The 19,429-nt window shown below is 35.7% G+C and overlaps 1 protein-coding gene across 1 annotated transcript; it reads left to right on the forward strand.

Annotated features, from left to right (window-relative positions):
• Positions 1–14,309: 14,309 nt before the first annotated feature.
• On the forward strand, positions 14,310–16,871 carry LOC140867058 (uncharacterized). Its single transcript, XM_073272126.1, has 3 exons — positions 14,310–14,591; positions 14,796–14,872; positions 16,685–16,871. The coding sequence occupies exons 1-3, from the start codon at positions 14,381–14,383 to the stop codon at positions 16,769–16,771; spliced, it is 375 nt and encodes a 124-aa protein (XP_073128227.1). The 5' UTR covers positions 14,310–14,380; the 3' UTR covers positions 16,772–16,871.
• The last annotated feature ends 2,558 nt before the right edge of the window (positions 16,872–19,429 follow it).

Consider the following 19,429-nt stretch of genomic DNA (forward strand, 5'->3'; position numbering starts at 1 on the left):
TTTTAACATATTAAAATTTTAATTTAAAAAATAAAAATTAATTTTCCCAGGCCGCCCGGGACGCTCCCGGGCAGCCCGCGCCCCAAAGGGGCTCGGGCCGGGCAGCCCGTCGCTGCCGATCGCTGCCCTGGGCAGCGATCACGTCGCCGCATATGGGCAGCGCCGTGCGCTGCCCTAGGCAGCAACCCTCGCTGCCCGTGTTTTGCCCGAAATTTTTTTTTTTATTTTAACGAAGAGAATTAACGAATTTGATCCGTTAAACCAGACTGCAAATTCAAAATTCACAGGCTAGATTTTCCCGAGCAGAGAGGGAGGGGGGCGGCCACTTAGAGAAAACACAGCTAGGGTTTTCGAAAATATTTTGTGACCTCTGTTGTGTAATTTCTGTACTGCAATAACTTATTTATAATGTGGGCTGCTAACAGCTTAGGGCCCATTAGTCATAAGTTCAAGCCTGACAAGCAAAGCCCGCATGTTCAGAAATTAATATAAAATTCATCGTGACTCAAATTGATAAACCAATTTCACCAATGTTCACAGAAACCATTTCTGCATCTTTTAGAGTCAAGATAAATTTTTTGAATCCGAATTCAGTGATTTCCAAAAATGCCCATCCCTATGTCATTTTTGGAAATCTTATTCCTCTACTCTTAAATAAGAAGTCCCACTTCTTTGTTCATTAAATTTAACTCTTTAAATTTAACTATCTCAACGGGGATTAAAAATCCATTACTCTGTGTGACCCTCAATGGTTCAGGGATACAGCTAGCCGTGGGCTCACAACTCCTTGTGACTCGGAACAACAATTTCCGACTTGCCCATCGAATCATGGTAAGAGCGCCTAGCAACATCGCCCCATGATTCCCTAGGTATCACTGATAGTGCCTGCAAGAACCAATAGATTTTGGTTAGCGTACAGTACGGTCCCTTCATCCATATATCCCGATCGAATCAACAACCATTGGTAAATCGAGAGTCGTTCGAGATTCGATAACTATGCAATGCATCTTGAAGATCAAATAGTGACATCGCATGTACTACTAAGAAACCATTTCTTAAAACACATCATGTACTCTGGCCAGAGATTCGTCACACTAATATCTCCTCAGATTGCATAGGATATCCACACTAGCAAGTATGTGTTGAATCCTTGACAACAAAGCATCGACTCCTATATGTGTCATAACTGTACCGAATCCCGACACCTGATGACCCTAATAGAGTCGATAAACGATTCAAAGCACAGTACTAGCATATAGAGTCTCAATGATGTTTCAAGTGGTAAGGACTAATGGTGTACAACCAAAACCGCGGACTTCATCCACTCGATAAGTGATAACCACTTGGAAAGTCCGGATAGGGTAGTTCGATCATTCATCGTATGAATATCCATTTGCATGGTTTGAACATCTCTATGTTCCATACCAATGAAACGTGGTATTCGACATCGCAAATGCTAGTCTCAATCTCGAGCGATCCTTATCCTTATTAACGGACGGCTCAATCGACTAGGAACTGTTTAGAATATACAGTGACTATAAGATGTGTTTCATGATAGTCATCCCCATGTACTATCACATCTTACATACACTATAGTATATTCAAGGTCTTTATCAAAACAACAATAGTATATCACAATATAACATTATGAAGAAAGATAAAGTCATTGCCATTAATAAAAGTGTAAATTATATTAAACAAAAGATTGTTTATACAAAGAGTCATCAAAGCCCTTAGCCACAAGTTGGCTCACCGGGCACCTACTCTTTCAGAATTTTGTTCCATAAAACAAGTATATATAACAACCAGAGGAAATACAACTTTTTCCAACTGTAAAATCTCCTTCAACATGAAGAATGGGTATATACGGGTAGGAATTCTAAGTGATAGCATGAACTTACACTCTGAATCCTCATCATCCTCATCACACCATCTATTCCAGTCAACTTTGATGTAAGGAGGTGGCTTTTCTTCAGATTTTAACAGTCTTTTCCACCACCCTTTTTGCTCTTTCTGAACAGAGCATAGAATATTCCTCAAACCAATTTTTGTCTTACATCCCTGCAGCAAAGTTTCATTATAGCAATGCATAGAAGAAAAAAAATTGGAATCCAATCTTTATATTCCCCGTAATTAGAATTTAGAAGATATGCACTATCTTTCAAAAAAAGGTCTTTGAGAAAAGTTAATGGAATGTTTGCAGGGATGAAAATAAAATGAAGTGGCAAAACTGAGGAGTAAACAATTGATAGATCTAAGCAACAGAATTCACAATATTGTGGTTATATCATGCACGAGTAACAGAAGCCTTGTAAACCTCAGAGCTACAGAGAACAACAGCGAAATACAACACGTTTGGTAATTATACTTAATCTTTTCACTGGCACAAGCTTCAAAACCTGTTCCCTAACCCAAAAACAAATCATACAAGAAATACAAAATAAAATGAGAAGAAGACTCTTCTAACTCATTCTTAAATCCTGAAACTAGAATCAAATTTCACCAACTACTTCACAAACATAAATCCTGAAACTAAAATCCATATTTCATTGTGAGTATATGCTGAGCGATAAAAGAAGACACTGTCCTGATTTAACGATAGCTAATGATGCAGAAAGTGCCAGAAAGTAACATCATATAATTCAGCCACATTATCCAAGAATATTTCACTTGAAAAAAGAAAATAAAAAATAACGAAACCTGAGGGTTAATATTATCTTAAAGTCGGAGAGTGACGAGGAAGGGCTCGCCATTGACGCCAACCGCAGAGAAACAAAAGACGCCTTCAGGTTCACATTTGATAGAAACATCCTTAGCATCGGGTAGTGACACGGTCAGGTATACTTTGTCCGATCGATGTGCCCACAAAACCTCCGGCTGCCGGCTGCACAGCACGAAGCAAGCAAGATCAAACTAAAATTCTTCCGCCATTAATTACCAACATTAAAAATTTCAAGTTATTGGGGATACCTACCTCATTTCCTATTCCTAGAGCTAGGGCTGAAAACTGAAAAAGAAAGGGGATCGAATTTTTTTTTTTTCATGGATAAATGTTAGAAAGAAATGTGAAAGGAAAAAAACAAATATAAGGTACCCGTGCATTCTTTTTTACTTCGGCAATTAGAATTATAAATTTTAGTTTTTAACTTTTTACTTCATCAAAATTAATTTGATGAAGTAAAATGTTACAAAAAAAATATTAGTGAAGCCCGTGTTTTTTAAGTTATGAAGTAAAAAATAAGTTTTTACTTCGGCAATGATATTACCGAAGTTTATTGTTCCATATTACTTCGTCAATAATAATTGTCGAAGTAATAGATGACGAAGTAAAAAGTCAAAATTCTACTAGTGTGATTTTTATGAAAAATTAAACTTTATAATATGTGATTTTTCTCATAAAATAAATAGTTAAAGTGTGACTTTGATTATTTATAGTAAATTGTGATTTACAAAAAATTCAATTATAAATAAATTAATTTGAAAGTAAACAAAGGTGTTTGTTTATTTTGTTAATTTATTTTATAATTGTGGTGGTTAGTGATTGGACCAAGATATATAATATTTGATCAATTGATTATTGAGATAATTAATTGATGGTGTATGATATGTGATATTGTGCATGAAGGATGATTAAAAGCCCAAGACCAATTTTCTAGATGTATGCTAGGATATTTTGTGTTGAATGGTTGTAATAATTATCAAATTATAAAGTGGGCTTGGTTTATGGCCCATTCCCACCCCATGAGATGTATCCCTATTTGCCATGGATATTTTAATGTAAAATATTTGATAGCGGAAGTTCAAGATTGGAAGATGGTGGGCCATGATGAATTATGAAGATCCAAGACATGTAAATATTGGAAGCTTATGTAATTGTTGCATTTGCATCCCATGCATTCCCTAGGAATTAGACCTAGGCCCGTGTTTGGCTCACACGGGCCAAATAGTTTTTGGGGCGATTGATCATCCTTGTTAATTAGTATGTGCGTTATTATTTTATAATAATAAAGTTGCATGAATCCGGCAAACATACGATCAAACATGGCGATCTTAAAAATTAACGATGAGACCTTTTCAAAATTAAAAACCCTCATTTTGAATTAGATTCAAAATTTATATCAAGCCCGAAAAGGAGAATTATAAATTTGTTTATAATTTCCATGTCTTCCATCGACAATGGATGCATGACGAACGCTACCCGTATTCAATGCTCGGCTCATATTATTGGGGGGGACTTGGATGCCGGAAAGCTGTGACATCCATTGACATGGTGATGTGAACTACGTGAAACTCCCATGACTTCGGCTCATATTATTGGGGGAACTCATGGCGACCGTCCATTAAGGTTCGATATCGATGGGTAAGGCTTGACACGTAAAGATGAACGACGTCATATTATTGGGTCCTAATCAAGCGTGAGACAAAAGTTTACGTAAGGGTTGCATGGAGATGCAATTGGAAACTACCTTTTAGAAATTATGATTGGCTGATATTATTCGGGATCGTAATTGGCTAATTGGACCTTATGTACCTACTGAGGAAAGGAGTTTCCCGTTTTTACTAGAGGGTAGTAAAAATGTCAAAACAGTGGGAGTAAATATTTATAAAGTTAAAGTCCACACTTTATATCTTATTAAATATTTTAAAATAGTCATTGACATTTATTTGTTATTATTTTTCAGTACAAGTTTTTGAAAATGTCATCAATTCGCAATCCGTTGTCTGCAATACTCGACAAACATTTACTGACCGGTCCAAATTACCTTGATTGGCTAAGAAATCTAAAAATCGTCTTGAACTCAGAAAGGATTGCATACACACTTGATGAGTCGCCCCCTGATATGGCTCCGACTGATTGTAGCCCTGAGGAGCTACAGACTTACAAGGATTGGTGTGACCATGACTTGAAAGCCAAGTGTTATATGCAGGCTTCTATGAATGATAAGCTTCAGCGACGTTTTGAGAGTGCAAAGCATGCTGCTGACATTCATTTGCATCTCAAAGAACTCTTTGGTGAACAAACACGCCCACTTCGACATGCGATTGTCAAGGAGCTAATCACTTTGCACATGCGAGATAGGGCTTCGGTCCATGAGCATGGCCTGAAGTTGATTGGGCTCGTGGAGAAACTCGTTAGCATGGATCGTGTGCTACCAACTGAATTGACCATAGACGTGTTGCTCTTGTCACTGCCTAGCTCATTTGATCCTTTTGTGGTGAATTTCAACATGAACAAGATAGATCCAACCCTTGAGGAGTTGGTTAACATTCTTGTTACGTTTGAATCCACAATCAAGAAAGAGAAGCCGGTTCTTTATGTGGGATCTTCATCTGATTCAAAGAATAGACCACATGGGAAGGGAAAGAACTGTTCTTTCCATGCTCCCAAAAAGAATGTGCCCTTGAAGAGGCAAGCTCCGAGTCCCTTTGTGGTAGCCACACCAGTTAAGGCTAATAAGACTAATGACGTATGTCATCACTGCAAGAAACCTGGACATTGGAAGCGTAATTGCAAGGAATATCTTGACCAGAATGGTTCTGGAAAGGGTATGTTCTACATTGAAGTAAACATTTCACTTAACTCTTCTTCTTGGGTATTAGATACCGGTTGTGGCTCACATCTCTGTAATGATATGCAGGTGATGGCAAGAAGTAAGAGACTTAGGGATGGTGAGACCTTCTTGAGGATGGGCAATGGGGAAAGAGTTGCAGCCAAAACTATTGGAGATGTTTACTTATTGTTGGACAATGATTTTAAATTATGTTTGAGAGATGTTTTGTTTGTACCAGATTTGGTGAAAAACATTGTTTCCATTTCTATGCTTGATAAAGATGGATATTCTTGTTTATTTGGCAAATGTGTTTGCAATATTTACAAGAATGAATGTTTAATTGGTACAGGACAATTGGAAAATGATCTCTATAATTTAAAATTAAAAGATATTCCTATGTATAATGTCCAAGAGATATCAACAACATCCAAAAGAAAACAAGATACTCTAAATCCAGCACACTTATGTCATGCTCGATTAGGTCATATATCTTTTAAAAGGATGAACAAGCTAGTGGGAGAAGGCATGTTTGATATGTCTGATATTAATTCTCTTACTACTTGTGAACCCTGTCTAAAAGGAAAGATGACCAAAATTTTCTTTAAGGGCCATGTGAAGCGAGCCAAGGAACTGTTGGATTTGATCCATACAGATGTGTGTGGTCCACTTAGCATCATCACTTAGCACGACATTCTTACTTCATTACCTTTACCCATGACTTCTCTAGGTATGGGTATGTATATTTGATAAAATACAAATCTGAAGCTTTTGAAAGGTTCAAAGAATTCAGAAATGAAGTAGAAAAACAATTGGGACGAAGCATCAAGGCACTTCGATCGGATCGAGGTGGTGAGTACTTGAGTACTGAATTCCAAGAGTATCTTAGGGAGAATGGGATTCTCTCACAGTGGACTCCTCCTGGTACACCTCAGTTAAATGGTGTTTCGGAACGTCATAACCGGACTTTGATGGACATGGTTCGGTCTATGATGGGGTTCACGGAGTTGCCGCCATCCTTTTGGGGATATGCGCTTGAGACAGCGGCACTGTTGTTGAACAATGTCCATTCAAAGGCAGTTGATAAAACACCATATGAGATATGGATGGGAAAGCCTCCAAAGTATTCTTATCTTAGAATATGGTGGTGCCCTGCTTATGTGAAGCAGATAGTGGGAGATAAATTGGATGCTCGATCCATTTTATGCTACTTCGTGGGATATCCAAGAAATTCGGTTGGATATTATTTCTATCATCCCAAAGAAACAAAGGTGTTTGTTTCTAGGAATGCAACCTTCTTGGAGAAGGAATTTCTATTGGATAGAAAATGGGAGATGATAGAACTCGAAGAAGTTCGAGAAACACCCACGATTGTGGAACCCACACCCGAACAGCCAAGAGAGGAGATACAAGCTCCTAGAAGATCCGAGAGGATCTCAAGACCACCTATGAGGTATGGTCTGCTTCTTGAAGAGGGCCAAGATGAGCCTGACCATGGATGTGATCCAAGGACCTTCAAGGAAGCATTGTCTGATGCCGATTCATCCAAGTGGCTTGAAGCTATGGAATCTGAGATGAATTCCATGTATTCGAACCAAGTGTGGAATCTTGTGGATCCACCTGAAGGAATTGTTCCTATAGGGTGTAAATGGATTTACAAGAGGAATCTTGGGATGGATGGGAAGGTTCTGACCTTCAAGGCTCGATTGGTGGAAAAAGGTTATACTCAAAGGCAAGGAGTTGACTTTGAAGAAACTTTTTCTCCAGTCGCAATGTTCAAGTCCATAAGGATATTGCTTGCCATTGCCGCATGGTATGACTATGAAATATGGTAGATGGATGTGAAGACAGCTTTTCTTAATGGGGATATTAAGGAAGAAATTTACATGTCTCAACCTGAAGGGTTCACATCTATCGGAAGTGAGCATAAAGTATGCAAACTTCAGAGATCTATCTATGGTCTCAAACAGGCATCTAGGAGCTGGAACCTCAGATTTGATGGTACAATCAAAGAGTTTGGGTTTACTAAGAATCCTGAGGAACCATGTGTGTATAAGAAGGTCAGTGGGAGTGCTGTGACATTCCTGGTACTTTATGTTGATGACATTCTACTCATTGGGAATGATGTAGGAATGTTGCAATCAACTAAAGTATGGTTATCGAGTAAGTTCTCGATGAAGGACTTGGGTGAAGCATCTTTTGTATTGGGAATACAAATCTATCGAGATAGATCGAAAAGATTGCTTGGTCTGACCCAGTCCACATACATTGATACCATCGTGAAGAGGTTCTCGATGGATGAGTCTAAGAGAGGACATCTACCAATGTTTCATGACATGTCTCTATCCAAGTCCATGTCTCCTAAGAATGATGCAGAGATAGAGACGATGACACGCATTCCATATGCATCTGCAATTGGTAGTATCATGTATGCGATGATATCTACACGTCCTGACGTGGCTTTTGCACTAAGTGTTACAAGTAGATATCAATCGAACCCTGGTCTTTCACACTGGAAAGCTGTGAAAGACATTCTCAAGTATTTGAGAAGAACTAAGAATATGTTCTTGGTTTATGGGGGTGGAGAACTAAAATTGGAAGGCTATACCGACTCTAGCTTCCAAAGCGTTGTTGATGATTCGAAGTCAACTTTCGGTTTTATATTCATGCTCAATGGTGCTGCTGTTTGTTGGAAGAGTTTCAAGCAAAACAGCACTGCGGATTCAACCACTGAGGCAGAATATATTGCCGCATCCGATGCTGCAAAGGAAGCTGTTTGGATTAGGAATTTCGTCCAAGAGTTGGGCGTTATTTCTAATGGAGTTGATCCAGTCCCGGTGTACTGCGACAACACTGGTGCCGTTGCTCAGGAAAAAGAACCAAGGTCTCATCAGAAATCCAAACATGTACTGAGAAAATACCACATCATCCGAGAAATTGTGGAACGAGGAGATGTCTTGTTAGACAGAGTCGCCTCTGCAGATAATGTTGCTGATCCACTAACTAAGCCTTTACTAGGACCATTTTTCGAAAAGCATCGCGAGTCAATGGGTTTGAAGAATATGGGTAGTTGGCTCTAGTGCAAGTGGGAGATTGTTAGAGTAGGTGCCCGTCGAGCCAATGTGTTGGCCGATGGTCCTTGAGAGAACTCTTGTATGACAATCTTTATTTTAATAATATTTGACATTATATAATTTGGCACATCTTTATCTTTATACCCATGCTAGCTGCATAGATAAAGCTCTTGAATATACAAATAGTAGAAAGAATATGAGATGGTCATGTGATGACTATCATGAAACTCATATTTGGAATACTGTATATTCTAAACTGTTCCTAGTCGATTCAGCCGCCATAAAGAAGGATAAAGGCCGCTCGAGCTTGAGAATAGTATTTACGATGTGAGTACCATGTTTCATTGGTAGGGGACATTGAGATGTCCAAGCATGCAAATAGGTGCTCCTTGTAGAGTGCACTGAACAACCCTCCCTAAAGGATTTTCCAAGTGGTTCTCATTTATCGAGTGGAGAAGTCCTAGTTTATGGTTGTACACCATTAGTCCTTATGACCCGGGACAACATGGAGACTCTATATGCTAGTGCTACACTTTGACTTGTTTACCGACTCATCTGGGGTTATCAGGTGGCAATGTTGGGTGTTGTGACGAAACATATAGGAGTCAATGCATTGTAGTCGGGGATTCACCGCTTACCTACGGGTATGGATATCCTATGTTATATCATGCATACGTAGCTTGAAATCTCTGATCAGAGTAAGTGTAATTAAGAAAGGAGTTTCTTGAATTACATTTTCGATGCAACTACGGCATGACACATAGTTATCGATTCAATGACAACTCTCGATAAACCAATGGTTGTCGAATCGGTCGGGATATATGAGTTGAAGGGACCGTACTGTACGCTAACCATAATTGATTGGTTCTTTCAGGCACTATCATTTGATACCTAGGGAGTCATGTAAGCGATGCTGCTAGACGTTTACATGACTGGTTGGGTACTATCAGACTTGAGTTTTTTGACGTTCTTATTATCAATGTGTTGATCAATAAGAATGGAGCTATATATAGGGTATGCTCATATAAGGGACTTGTTGATCCCGAATCACATGGAGATGTGAACCCACTGCTAGTTATATCAGTGAACCATTGAGGGTCACACAAGTACTAGCTTTCTTGATCCCATTGAGATTAAAATAAGTTCAATGTGTTGAACAACTTATAAAGGAGTTTATAAGTAAAATAAATTAGAAGTTTTACTTCTAAATTGGAGAATGAATGGAATAAGTAACTTTTAATTTGTGAATGTGTTCCAAGATTAAAAATTGACTTAAAATAATTAGTTTATGAAAATGGTGATTTTCTAAACTATTATTTTGAACTTAGTTAATTAATTCAAGTGTTGAATTAATTTAACACTAGTTGACATTTTAATTTACAAATAATTAAACACTATTGAGTCTAGTAGAGCTCAAATAAAATAGTGTTATATAATTATTGTTACTAGTGTACTTGAAAGTTGAATTTAATTAATTGATTAAACTTAAATTGGTTTAGGTTTAATAATTAATTAAAATAAGTTCAAAACATTTAAATATATATATTTATATATGTATATATATTTTGGGCATGCATATATATATATATGTTTGTGTGTGATGGAATTTGAAGAGTTGGATGATAGTTTACAAATTTCCATGCATGACTTGCACTTTTCCATGCATGGCTTAATTGTGCCTAATTAATCCTTCTCCATTATAATTATATACACACATTCACATATTCCACTAATTCAATCCTAGTGGTGGCCGAACACTATCCAAAAAGAATTCTCCAATTTTTCTTTCAACTTTTTGAGGAAGAAAGAAAAGGATATCTCAATGCAAAATTCTCTAAATATTCTAGTGCATATTTAGAGCGGATCTAGATCGTCTAGTCGTGGACCTAATTCGGAGGCTCGAAGTGTTGAATCCATTTTGAGCAAGGAGTGCTCTTGGAAGCTTGTAGATTGAGTCTACCCTTTTCAAGAGCCTAGTTGTTTATCAACTTGGTTGGAGCCATAAATCAATCTTTGAGATTGATAGGTAAAATTCTAAACACCCTATGGTTGTTTGAGTTTTTGAATACTACACAAGTGCTCGGATTTCTTTTGTTAAAAAAATTTTATATTTCCGCTGCGTTTCCGGGCACGAGTTAACCGATCCCCTACATTATTTCTCCATTTCAGGTTTATCAACAGAAGTGGGAGAAATTAAGTACAAGAAGTGAAATTAACCCTAACACTTGCAGGGTTGATGTAGCAGGGATATATCCAAGGGTTTGGCTAAAAAACAATGTCAATCCTAAGGATGTAAAGCTCTGGTATGAATTTGGGGCTTTGACCTCAGTTTATACAACGTCACCAAGCTTTCTGGAGATATCACAGTTACCAAAATGGATTCAGGAAGCAGTCCAAGAAACATGGGCAAATAACGACCATTTGTCCAGAGAAGATGTGCTTGAATTATATTTCTTTAGTGCAGCTCCAGAACCAACCGGGAAAGGATCACACGAGCCCTTTCATTTCATCAAGCTGAGGAGACCTGACATAAATAATAAAAAATTCATCAAGGATCCCCTATCTAAAGAAATACCATTAGTGTCTACTTTTGGAGAAGATGAAATTTCAACCAGAAGGGCATGGGGTATTTGGGTTTGTCTCACTGAGATGGACAAGGTCAAGTTTTCGTTCAAATTTTATCAAAATTCAGTGAACGGATCATTCCTGTTAAACAAAATGACAGGAAAAACTACGGCTTTTGCGGAGAACTCTTCGAAAAGAAGAGAAACTTTTTGTGGAACAACAAGCTTCCGGGGAGTAAAGAGACTCGCCGAAAATTTTGTAACATGACTCATATCGGAAGATGGTCAGAAAACATCTGCCCAGAGTGTCCAAACCAGAAGGAGCCAGAATTTGGAAAAACCTTCAGACCCCGAACGGATCGAAAAGAATTTTCCGAGACAAGAAAAGGTGGAAAGGGACCACCAAAGATGCGTTTTTTCAGGGGAACACTGCAAAAGCAGAAGATGCCCCGACAACAATAAAGAAGACATGTGAGGAGGATAGAGCCAAAAGAAAAAGGACAGCATGTGACTCCTCCACCAAAAGATGCCATCAATAATGGCATAACATGACAGAATGGATAACGGGTGACTCATCCACTAGCTAAAGATGCCATTAATAATGGCATAGAAGGACAAAACAAAATAGTTGTAAGATTCCCTGAAGTTTCTCGGTGAAACGAGTGGAACCTCAGCTATAAATACAAGCGTTCAAGGAAGCTGAAGACATCCATCATTGCCTTCAGTTTTCTTACAAATAAATTGTTGTAATATTTCTCTTTCTATTGATATAAGTTTTCGTTTATATATTTCAAGAACAAGGCTACTATGAGTAGCTAAACAAGTTGTCTTCTCCTCTTCAAAGGAGTTGATTTATGTAATAATATTATGTCTGAATAATTTTTCTAAAGTCTCTTGTTCTTTCATGCTCATATTTTATAATTAAATTCATATACCATACGCCTTAAGGTAAAAAACGAATTAAGGCTGTGTTGGGTGTCGTTGAAGGAGCCTGTGCAGAAACCATCTGTTGCGACTGCGTGGTTGGAGGGTGAGGAGCACTTCGTAAAACTCGGCAGGTATGACCCGACGACACTATGGTCAAAGAGGTTTTTGAATTTGATTCATCTTACGGAAGCATGTTGGACCCTAATCCAGAGTATATCGGCTGAAAACCTTGCGTAACCAATAGTTCGGCTTAGTCTGAACTGGTTCGATAGGTAAAACAATGTCACGTACAAAGGATTAAATGCTAAACACTTTATTAAGACAAATTTGGGGACCACTAGGGAGTTAAAACAAAGAAATTGGAGTGTAGGGAGTTAAGAGAAAGAAATGTTTGAGTTTGGGGATTTAAAAATAATTTTCCATAAATCTAGCGTGCATTTAAATTGATAGATTTCAAATATATTATTTAAGTGTATTATAAATGTTATTATAATATTTTTTGAATTTCAAATTTCTTTCAATACCATTTTATACTTATTTTAATTTTCATTTCCACAGATTTGAAATTTTTTTATCATTTCCACAGATTTGAAAAATTCTTTATAATCGAAGCTTGGACAAAATTTCAATTATTAGTGGAAAATAAGGCTAACAATGAGGTCATTTAGGTAACCACAACACAAAATATCAAATAATCCTAAGTGGATAACATCACATGATCACAATCTTCTTTTTCGAAAAGGTTCTAAGATTTTTTTTAAAATTATTATGATTGGATTTAATTATCATATTGTAAGGAAGAATTATTCAATCTGTCACACACTACTAACAAAATATCTTTGCATCCCCCCCTCCATGAAGTAGTAAGATATTTTCACCTCTGCCTCAATTGTCCTACTTGCACTAGTAGTTGATTCCCACACGCGCCTCTAGTTAGATATTTTTGCTGACTTGTTTTTCCATTCAAATGTATTTTGGAATCCAATAATTTCATTTAATATTAATATCCTAACACATGATCCATGTAATAAACTAAAAGTGATCAATTGACGGTTTTGTAAATCTATATTTATAGGATAGATTGATTTAATCCATATATATAATTAAACTAATATTTTTGACATAACAAACAAATAATTTTTCATCGGTTCGGTCATATAGAAATTCGTTTCACAAAATTGACTCGTGAGACAATATTACGTAATTTTTTATGATAAACCAGATATTGTTATAAGATATTATTTTTTTAAAGTTTTTTTTGGAAATATGATAATAATCATATATGTACTTTTATTTGAAGTTGATATTCAGTTATTTGCACTTTTTTATTTTTGGTGTTGTTAACGGTGAATTTTTAATTTCACTCTTATAACTTGCATAGTTTTTTTAATTTTTGGTCATGTTACATGCATATTCATTTTTAGTCTTCTATATTGTGTATTTTTTTTATTTTTATCCTTTAACTTATATTTTCTTTTATTTTCTGTCCTTTTATTACTGATAAAAAATGAAACTAATTACAAGTTACATGACTAAAAATTAAAATTCGTCGTAATAAAAAGAAAAAATTAAAAAAACATGCAAACTACAAAACTGAAAATACAAATTCGTCGTTAACATGATTAAAGTGAAAAAATTTTAAGTCACTTTTTACATATTAAACAATGAAGATTAACTTAATTTTTTTTGGATTTTATCTTTTATTTTGGTGTTTGGTTCTTAATTTATGTTCATAAATTATTATTTTTAAATATAAAAGTATATTAGTAATTTTATTTAAAAAAAATTAAGGGGGGCAATTGCCTTAGTGGAGTAAAAAAAAATTGCCTTAGTTGAGCCGCCACTGATCACACTCATAGCCTCTGTAATGATATATTGCAACATTTTTTTTATATATATAATAATTGCAATTATCATGATCATATCACATATAAATCAAATTTGATTATTAGTTTTCGTAGAAATATGATAAATTTAAAATTACTAAAATCTAATCAGAGTCAAACAAATTTAAATATTTCAAAAAAAAAAAACAAACAAAAAATAAAAAAAACCAGTACGCGCAACACGCGCCAAAAGAGAGATTGGACATAAAGATTAGTTTCAGGAATAAACCAATGGATAGTGGGATGAAATTGTTGACAAAATTAAAGCCGACCGCTTCAAGTCACCCTATAAAACCACCATATATACCATCTTGTATATACATATATAACCACCAAAACTCTTGTCCCACGCCACACGGAGGAAGTTCTTCCGGCGGCCGATGTCGGAAAACTATAACAAGAAAGCGATGGATTCGAATTGGACAAATGAGAAGCATGTACATTTCTTGAATTCCATGGAGGACACCTTTGTCCGAACAATGTTCGAGAGTAACGCTCGTTATAACCCACGTCTTGATCGCTATTTGCCGGACACCTTGGAGTCCACCGAGGATTTGCTTAGGGAAAGAAGGAGAAGACATTCTACTTCAGGTATAACCATTTCATTTCACATTTCATATATATATATATATATATATATATAAAATTCACAGATAATATTTATAATTAAGTTGTATACTTGAAACAAATTTTAGGCATAAACTCTTTGTCATCATGTTTTTAGCTTGAGCATTTTTATTTTTAGCTTAAGTGGTTTGATTTCTTTTAGCTTGGTTTTTTTTTCTTGCTTTGTAGATATTGTAGAGTCAAGTGGGAAAAAGACAGACAAGAAATCCAAATTACTCTCGCCCCATATTTCTTCACAAGATCAGGTTTGTCTCACTATATATCTGCAATAATATGTCATACACGCGTAAGTTGTTTTTGTGCAACATTAAATTCTCTTTTTAACTTTTGTTATAGTTAATTAAGGTAATTTTAAATGATCTACATAGATTTTTGACCTATGAATAATCAAAATTTTGTATTAGTAGTCCAATACGTTATAGTTCATTTTTAATTCAATTTTTTTTGGAATTAGTTTAACTAATTATATATTAGCAACGTCAAGAATGATGTCGCATTTTTTGAAGTTAGTTTAACTAATGTATGGCATCCTATAATTAGCTCTTCAAATCCAAACTTAAATACGGAAAAAAACCATTAATGACTAAAACCAAATTCGGGAAAGCAGCCAAAATTTAATCTCTTTATGTTTATCTATTTTTATTTCGATGTTTTAAGTAGTCAAAACTTGATCTTGGTCTCATAAATTAGGTTTTTTGTTTTTCTTACTATTCCATCATATCGCTAATGTGACATCAAAAATTGCTGACAGTCACCGATATTTGTTAACACATCAGTTGCCTTGTCAATGCTCAAACCCAACCCTACCGAATAAAGATCCAACTTTAACTATTTATGGGACCAAAATCAAAAATAGAGAATTTTTAAAGGCCTATTTGATAGTATTCCGAGCAACTAAAATCCTATCTTTTCATGTCGACACGACGTTTTGGCATTGAGTAGGTTTTTTGTAATATGTTTTTACGGAGTTTTTATATTCGTGTGACATGTTAATCCTGTTTATGTTTACAATAAAAAAATAATGCGTATTTTTGACATAAAAATAACATTTTTAATAGATGACTCAAATAATAGGAAAAGCTGCAATTTTGGTACTTTATGTTTGTCACTTTGCAATTTCGATCCTCTATGTTTTTATATTTTAGTTTTAGTCATATATGTTTTAATTTTTGATAATTTCAGTCTTTTTTATTCGAAAATGCTTACGTGACACTATACACGTCAGCTTCACATTAGCACTGTATTGGTGCCACATCAGCGGCACATCAGAAAAAGGACTGAAATTGCCAAAAAAATAAAAATAGCGGACTAAAACTGAAATCTGAAAATATAGAGGACCAAAATCGCAAAGTAACAAACATACAGGACTAAAAAAACAATTTTTCCCAAATAATATAATAATGAGAGATTTTGTGTTTCCCATTTCCCCTTGTATTTATTAAGATTTACTTGAACTATATATGTGGTAGTTATTCATTTCATTATTCATATTAATACTCTTAAGTGCACAAAATATTGATCAAATAATTTCAATAAAATGTTTAAATTCAAATTTTTTAATTACATTGATATTTTTAAGTGTGATATAACGTCCCTCATAATGTTTTCTTTTCTATTTCCCAATAGTCTATTAGGTAATTGTTATTATGAATTTAAATAATCCATCTTTCATTATCATTCTATTTAATTATATTGAAAGTTCATTTAAAAGTCATGAATGATTAATCCTTACATACTAGCGAGTCATGACACTCGATGCTCGTGATCAAGAAAATAAAAAAAGTACTATATTTTTCTTAAAAAAAATTAAAGTTATCAAGTTTGAAATTAATTAATTAAAATAAATGGTGGGGGAGAAATTACGATGTAAAACAAAATATGTTATATGAAATTAGGTGGATAAATGTACTCTTGGAATGATGTAAAGCTTCGCCAATATACCAGAAATTAGATATTTCGAATTAATGAGTTGTATATATACTTTAATTATATTGATTAATCACATGTTGCCGCGTGTCCCAGCACTATATAAATGTGAATACTTTGGATTATTTCAGGTGGTCCCACAATTTCAGAAATGGAGAGATCATCAAGATAAAGATGATAAGGACTATCTTGATGTCCCCCTTGGAAGACCTAACTAATTAAGATTAAGAAAATATTATTATCAATTATATAATACCTCTGATAGATGTATTATTATTATTATTATTATTATTATTATTATTATTATTATTATTATTATTATTATTATTATGGTATATGTAATTTCTCTAAGTTAGTTTGTGGTTTATTTTAGTATGTATTGTAACAAATAAAAATATATCTACTATTTTGATTGACTTAATATATATTAATTTTGAATCGTTTTTAAAATAAGGTATTTTATTTTGAAAATTTGTCTTGTTATTAATTTTAAAATTTGTTCCATGTCTGATTTGTACGTTTACCGGTTGATGAAATTGTATTATAAATAATATTAGCATGCATACATGTTACTATATATCGCATATTTCACAAACAATAAATAAAGGAGGATCATCGCCGAGAGCTATTCAATCCATGTGAGCGATTTATAGAAGGATATAATTATAATCCTTGGTAAATTTAGGAATTCAAATGCAATTTCTATTAAATAAGCTTCAATCTTTTACATTTTCAGTCTACTTTAGTTTGATCATCATGTCTATCACCTTCCTTCCTTCCTTCCTTTTTTTTAATTTTTTAATTTTTAATCTTTCGTTAATCCTAATATTACATTTGAATTTCCATAGAACAACATATATAAATATCATGGGATGGAAATGGGTCAAAAACCATAATATCAAATATCAAATATCAAATAAATAAAACAAATAAAATATAATATATCCTAACATAAAACTAATGTGTTGATAATGAATTTCGATCATCTTTTTCAGTACATGCACATTATATTATAGATTATCATTAATCAATAATGATGCCCCCGAAAATATATGGGTCTTGTCCGACCCAAACCCAACAACCTTTGTTCTCGAAAAAGTGCTCTGAAGCCCATTAAATCCTATTATATGTTCTCCAAGCTTGAAAAAGCCCAAACCAAGATAAAAGGTATAATCATGGTCCACACCCAAGCTGCTGAGCCCATTGGGTCGAGCCCTATCTGGGCAGGGTAGGCGCTCGACCCGGGTCCAATATATGGAAGCTTGGACATCAGGAACATTTTGAGGATCTCTAAAAGATAAAGATAAGCTCCAACAAAACCGGGATTTGATTAGACTATTAAGTCGGCTCAAGAGCCCTAGCTGCCAAGGTAACTGAATTCTACTTAATCTAGTCTCCTACCTTGAGTAATGTTTTGCCCTAACAAGAATTCTACTTCAACAAGGTAACTCACCCCTTCAGCCTCTATAAATACCAGGTATTTCTTATGGTTTTACACATTCCCTTTGGCTCACACATTCACTCATTTTTATTCTCTCTTTATTACGATCTTTATCTTTTGAGTACTGACTTAGGCATCAGAGAAGTCACGTTGAAAACACCTTCGACGCCCCCTAACCTAGCTTCTGTCTGTGTAGAACAACATCACGCCCGACCCGACCCATATTGTGAAAGATTCGAAGATTCGCTTTACCAGACCGAACTCGAGGTAAATTTTTGATATCGTCAATTGGCGACGTCTGTGAGAATTTATAGAAGAAAGAGTTGAGATGACTAACGAGAACGGAGGAAATCCACCCGTCGATCCGGTGGTACTCAATCAACTGGTTGTCGCCTCTGTGGAACGAGCGTTAGCAGACAGAGAGAGGGCCAATCAACCTCCTCCCAATCAAGATGCACAATTAGAAGAGATCAAAAAGCTTAAAGAGGAGATGAACTCTTGAGGAAAAAGCAGTTTGGGTATCTAGCCACACCAGTTCGAAACGTCCCCTTTTCTCCCGAGATATTGGAGGTGGAGCTCCATAAAAACTTCAAGTTTCCGCATATAGGGGAATACGATGGAAAAGGGGATCCGGAGGAGCACTTGTCCCGTTTTGAGAATTCTTCCCTACTACACAGGTACTCTGAACCGATCAAGTGTCGGGTCTTCCTCACCACTCTGATAGAGCTAGCCCAGCAATGGTTCAACCTACTCCGCCTGGGGGATATTCGCGAGTTCAAGGACTTAAGTAAAGCTTTTATTCGCCACTTCGCCAGCAGCATGAAACACCATACAACTAATTTCAACCTCTTCATTGTTAGGTAACGAGAACAAGAGGGCTTCAGAGCATACATTCGAAGATTCAGCACCCTAGCCCTTGAGGTGCCGACCGCCAAACCTGATTTACTCACAAGTGCCTTCATCCAAGGGCTCACTATCGAGGATTTTATAAAATCTTTGATCAAGAAACCACTCTTCACGTACGAGGAATTACTAGCCCGTGCTGAGAAATATGTGAATTTAGAGAAAATACAAGCCTCTAGAGTGGATAAGAAGAAAGATCAGCCCAAAATCCCTAAAAGAGCCAGGCCGTCCGTACTGCCCCAAAGGGGTGGGCCAACATCTCGACCCTAGCTAGTGGGGCAGTTCGCCTCTTTCACGCCCTTAAGGATGATCAGTAAGACCCGGGCTCTTCAGACCTGTAATGACAGACAACTCGTGCTAAGACCCCCATGGAGTGAGCATGGACCTCGAAGGCCAAGGTCAGATAAATATTGTGATTTTCACAAGGAATATGGGCACTTCACTAATGATTGTCGACAACTAGAGCAAGAGATAGAGAGAATAAACCAACAAGATTCAGAGATGAAAGACATATTGGCGCAATGAGGGGGAG

The sequence above is a fragment of the Henckelia pumila genome, chromosome 4, assembly GCF_033568475.1.
Source record: "Henckelia pumila isolate YLH828 chromosome 4, ASM3356847v2, whole genome shotgun sequence".
Taxonomy (NCBI): domain Eukaryota; kingdom Viridiplantae; phylum Streptophyta; class Magnoliopsida; order Lamiales; family Gesneriaceae; genus Henckelia; species Henckelia pumila.